Raw genomic sequence first — 5,982 nt, forward strand, 5'->3', positions numbered from 1 at the left:
GGGCTACTGAACGCATAAAAGAAACATGTAATTCATTCACAAGATTTTAATAATTTTCCCAAGTTATAAAAGAGTTTGTGCCTTGTGCATTCAAATCAATTTTAATAAACATTTTCAAATGTGTCAGTTGAACGTATTTACCAGTGTAAACTGACGTATTTTCCCAAAAAGATTAAGTGCAGGTACTATACGTAAATCGGCTGGTAATAGCTCCCTAGCATCACGAATAGTCTCGCAAGCTTGATGCTGTATCTGACTGAACAATACCTTATTATTACTTTTGATCCCCTGTGGATACAATTCGACTTCTGTAATACAATTGATATTACTCTCAAAGGTTGAATTATAAAATTATCTTTATGCTTCCGCTGTGCATTCATATAATTGTGTGGTTTGACTATATTGTTGCCAACTACGTCACGGTAATCCCCCACCGGGCCCACCGGTGAAACACGTGGAAATCGGGGTGTGACAAGAAACGTGTATCAAATAAATAAAAACGAAAAGTAATTTTTTTTGTCTAAGGCGTCTCAAGACTCCTCCAATGCGTCTGTCAGTACTAAAGAGTCAAAGGTGTACTTTTCTAATTACCGATGTATTACATGCGTCTGAACAGGTCTTCCGATTGACACGTGTTGCGTCTCAGCCGCATAAGTAGAAGCGTCTGTAGACGCATAAGAAAACGTGTTATGACGCATCCAAAAGCTGACAAGGGAAGCGTCTGTAGACGCATACGAAGCAGCTATGCAGAGGCATCCAAAAGCTGACAAAGGAAGCGTCTGTAGACGCATACGAAGCAGCTGTGCAGAGGGGCATCCAAAAGCTGACAAGGGAAGCGTCTTGTAGACGCCTTGGAAGCGTCTCTGAAGGACGCATAAAAACTTGTACCCAGCCAGACGCATCACACTAAGCCAGACGCAAGCTAAAGTGGATGCGTCTCGTAGACGCCTTGGAAGCAGCCGAACTTTTCAAACCCAATCATTGAGACACGTGTCGCTTGATTATTCCCTGACGCATCTTTAAGACCTGCAGACGCATAACATCCCTCGAAATATGCGATGCCCTGCGCCAAGGACACATCAAATGGCCATTTTCGTAAGTTAACGATTTTCTTGGCTAATTTGGTAATTTTCTCAAAAAATAACTAGGTTAAAACTTCGTCTATTACACGGGTTGAATAAAAATGAATTTTTATACTAAACATTAAAATAATTATATTTAAAAACCTTGTTTATTATTCGGGTTGAATAAATGTAATTTTATACATTCAATAATAAAAAAAAAAGTTGTATCTTTAAAACCTAGTGTATTGTACGGATTGAATAAATGTAATTTTATATACCAAATAAAAAAAATAGTTATATTTTTAAAAACATTGTGTATTACACCGAATGGACGAAACGTGTAATCTACCCTTATTTGGCTATTATCTTCTAAATTTGCAGTGTATTCTATTTTTTTTTATCGTTACTCAGTTATTTTCTTAATTATTCTATTTTAAGTTCATATTTGAATACTTTGGTTAATTTCAGATATGTTGACAGTACACAAGGTTATTCGTTTTCTTATTATCATTTTAATCCAAATTTTTATATAATTAACCATACATGTAAAAATGTTTATAATTTCCCTCTGTATATGTATTTTAAATTTACAAACAAATATTGTTCCTACAACTATACTTTTGTTCAAAAAGACCTTTTGAGGTTCTTGAAATCCATAGATTCAATACACTCAACTCTCCCTCTAAGCAAATTCCAACCCTTTAACAAATCACCAGCCTTCTCCTTAGTATGCAAAGAAGAACCAACTTGCAACAGCAACACAAGCTTTTGAAAAGCTCCTACTTGAAGTGCTTCCATGGCTAGACCTTCCTCATCTCCAATACTCTTCTCATATTTACTCAGTTTCCAAAGAATCGAAACCGAAAACTCTGTCGAGATATCAGAAACACGCAGCAGTTTCTTCACTAGCACCGGGACAGTTAACGCATTGGCGTAAGCTTTCTCGAGTCCTTCATCGATGCTGCAAAGACCTTCGAGTACGCCTAATGCCTTTTCGCATACGCCTCTTGTGCAATCTACAAGCATTTCTATAAGTTTTTCGGTCAACCCCATTGCAAGAAATCTTGCTATTAGGGTTTCCTTTTGGTTGAAAGAAGTTGATGGGGTGACTAAATGGTAAATGGCTAACAATGAAGCATTTGTTGTAGTAGGATCAATTGGCTCCTTGATGAGTTTTGTTAATACTTCAATACTTCCTTCAATCTCCGCGAATTCTTGTAGCTTCGTTTGATCGGATGATAGGAGTTCTTTAAGTACCAAAACCGCATTCCTTCGGCCGGATAATGATCCAACCTTTAAAATCTTTACAATGGTACATAAAGATTGGTTTGACCCGAGACCAGACTTGGTCTCTTGGTCAAATGGAAGAATCAGGGTTAACCCTGACAAAATTTCTTCCAAAACCCCGGTGTTTTCTTGACTGTCAATACAAGAAAACGCCTGGAAAGTCTCGGATAACACCCGAGCCGATCCATTTAACACAATGTACTTCTTATCTCTCTCACTTTCTTTAGCCATATCTTTAATCTTCCCCACCAACTCCCTAACACCTTCCGTATTTCCCTTACCCCGCATCGACACGATCTTCAATAGAATCTCCGACACTTGAGATGAGCCAGTGGGGGCTCTAGGAGTCGGGATGCGGTCAAACCCATACGCTTTGTTCTCAACGCACCATTCTTGAATCATCCTTCTGATCGTGTGGTTTGGCACCGGGTCAAGGCTCGTCAACGCCACACCGGTCACCGGGCAAGTATGCTTCCCATCTTCGAATATCCATTTCTCCACACTCTCCCTATCGTAGGTTACTCCGGTTGATAATATCACTGGATCTTTCATCAGTTCCAGCGATATCGGGCACCGAAAAAGCTCCGGTATGGTCACCGGATCAACCTCTACATCCACCAGTTTCTTCATCTTGTTAGCATTTTGTTTTGCTCTTCGGTTCTTGAACGCAGAAAGCATTGTAGGGTTTTCTTAATTATCTACCAAGAATTAGACCAATGAATAAAAGCAATGATTTTTTTTTTTTTTTTGTGATACTGTGTTACAAATGAAAGAATGAAGATGACAGGTTGGTTTGGTCGTATATTTATACTAGCAGACATGCGAACGCGGACTTCAATAGGTTTGAAAAGTTATATTTTTAAACATAGAATTTGGTTTGAAGAAGAAACAAAACTAAAATAATGTTGAAGAGAGGTTTGGGAAAGCGGAAAATTGAATGTTGACCATTTGGAAAGCTTCAAATTATAGGTTTGAAGTTTGAACTAGTAAATTAGAATTTAGAAATAATGAGAAGGGTCAGTCAGTCAACTGACGAGAGGGTCTTTGAAGGGGTCGGTGTGTTCATTATTGTTCAAATATAGGGATGAGAATTTTGGAACGAATACTAGTATCGTATCATAGCGATATTGACTACACATATAAGACATGTGTTCGGTTTTGAATTTAGCTTAAACTGCGTATTGGTTTGGTATCATGCGGTATAGTATTGGTAACGACCAAATATATACAGTATTGAGTTTGGTTTTATCTAAATTTCAATATTGATGCTATGTAGTAGAGTGAGTTCCAGTTCGGTCCGGTACCAAGACTGGTCTCATCTTTATTTCAAAACGCAGGGTCTCCTGGCTTGCTCAAATTGCGTTTGTAAAACACTTGTTTCAAATATGTCCGTTTGTAAACGAGCCTATTGGTTGAAATATGTTTGTTTCTATATAGTAGTGAATTTTAATGTTCTCTAAACTCAAATTTACACTGATCTACGCTCGTTGGCTAGCTCGTTTATTTAATCATTTTACACGTATTGAGCTATTTTATTAATTTGGCATTTATGTAGAAAACTAGTAACATTACCCGCGCTACGCTGCGAGGTTTCGGTCGATATCTATTTTGGTTTGGTATACCAACCGAAAGAAATATGTTGAAAAGAATATCGACACATGTTTTACATCGACCGAAAACCATAAAAATCAATTCAAATTGGTCAGCAGGACAAATTGATTTTCAATTAATTGTAAATGGAAAGGTAAATGTTATCTTAAATATAGCTTTAATGAAAAGGAACCTAAAACTAAAATACTAAACATAAAGAAAACTAAAAAATAATAATAATAAAGTCCAAAAAAATCAAGAAAGAAACAAAAAAGCCAATAGGATAAAAACACTATCCACATAACTTGCTAATTGTAATTTGTGTTAAAACGTAGAACAACTTAAAACATACTGAAAAATAAGCTTGAAAACGAATTATATTTTACACCTATTTCCGAATAAAATTTACGTCGAATCGTAAACCAACTTAAATTTATACCGACGCATGCATACAAATAAGCATGTAAGAAAATAGTTAATGTGTGTTGTGGCGGTGTCGAAACATAAAGTGACTCAAATATATAGCGTTTAATGAAAACGTATTATATTTTATCCAACGCATTTCCGAACAAAATTTATATCAAAACGTAGACCATTTGAACACGTACATAGAAAATAAGCATGAAAACGTATTATATTTTACCCGACTCATTTATAGAAGAAAAAAATTACATCAAAACGTATACCAACGGAAAATGTACATAATAATAAGCATAAGGAATATATTATATTTGACCCAACTTATTACCGGAAAAATTTATACAAACAAGTACATAAAAATAAACACGTAAAACTTGATTACAAAATTTTTAGAAAATTAAGAGGTTGAAATTATTAACACTCAAAGTTAAAGAGGTAAAAGTTTAAAGTAAAATATTAAAAACAAAAGAAAAAAAGTTAAAAAGCAAAAAAAAGAAAAAAAAAAACTACTGTACATCTCCTTTGAAATTGTAGGATACTAGCGAGATTACCCGCGCTTCGCAGCGGGTTTTGGTCGGTATCGGGTCGGTTCAATATGGTACCGGCACTCAGAATAGCAATCGAAAGAGACAAGCACAAGAGGACATACACATCGATTGAGAACCAAAAAAAAATGAATATCGTTACCGATAGCGATGGTGTTCGGCTGATACCGATTCGATTCATCACGGTAAAGTTACTATACCAAACTCGCCATAGCTTACGGTAACAAAAAAATCTCTATTGCAAATACAACTCCATCTTTAACAAACTTTATACCGTCGTATCGAGAAAGCCATAAAAATGAATACGTTACTCGTAGCGATACCGATGTTGTTCAAACAATATTCGTCAATTTTTTTACGGTAAAGTTTGACTATATTTGACTCGTTCGAATAAAGTTATAAATGAAAAACAAAATATACTCAAAAGTATTATAAAGATAAAATAACAAATAAAACTAAGTTTAATAATTTTTAAAATAATATAATTAAAAACACTAATAGTTAAAAAATAAACTAAAAAATATTAGTAAAATTAAAGAAATAATATTAAAATATTAATCTACTTAAAAAATGTAAGATATAGTAATTGTTTATTTTTTAAATAATATCATTGAAAAAACTAATAATTAAAAAAATTAAACTAATAAAGAAAATATTAGTAAAAGTAAGAAAATAATATTAAAATATTATTCTACTGTACATGTCCTTGTGAAATGTAAGATACTAGTTAATGCCCTGCTCGCGTTGCGGGGCGATTGCCGAATAATTCTCAATCAATTAAAAAAACACTATCATAGTTTTGTTAGAAAAAAAACTAAAACAATGACAAGACCGTAGTTCTGAGCTTAGGGCAAAACTGTAGTTTGTCAAGATTAATGAGCGAGTGTTAGGCGGCTCCTTGACATGGAAAAAAATTAAATCCAGTCAACTAATAAAAAAACACTTTTATAGTTTTGCTAAAAAACTAAAACGATAGCAATACTGTAATTTGAACTGAGGGCAAAGTTGAATTTGTTGACTTTGGTAAAATCGTAATTTGCCAAAAGTTAAAGTGATGGCAATACTATAAATTTGTA

The 5,982-nt window shown here is 34.5% G+C and overlaps 1 protein-coding gene across 1 annotated transcript; it reads right to left on the minus strand.

Annotated features, from left to right (window-relative positions):
- Positions 1 to 1,567: 1,567 nt before the first annotated feature.
- LOC110894573 (U-box domain-containing protein 21) lies at positions 1,568 to 3,107 on the minus strand. The gene has a single exon (XM_022141791.2). The coding sequence runs from the start codon at positions 3,027 to 3,029 to the stop codon at positions 1,689 to 1,691; it is 1,341 nt and encodes a 446-aa protein (XP_021997483.1). The 5' UTR covers positions 3,030 to 3,107; the 3' UTR covers positions 1,568 to 1,688.
- Between the last annotated feature and the right edge of the window lie 2,875 nt (positions 3,108 to 5,982).

Source organism: Helianthus annuus, chromosome 12, assembly GCF_002127325.2.
Source record: "Helianthus annuus cultivar XRQ/B chromosome 12, HanXRQr2.0-SUNRISE, whole genome shotgun sequence".
In the NCBI taxonomy this organism is placed as follows: domain Eukaryota; kingdom Viridiplantae; phylum Streptophyta; class Magnoliopsida; order Asterales; family Asteraceae; genus Helianthus; species Helianthus annuus.

Bases quoted from the DNA above. Each gene is read 5' to 3' on its own strand.
- LOC110894573 (XM_022141791.2), bottom strand. From the start codon at position 3,029: ATGCTTTCTGCGTTCAAGAACCGAAGAGCAAAACAAAATGCTAACAAG.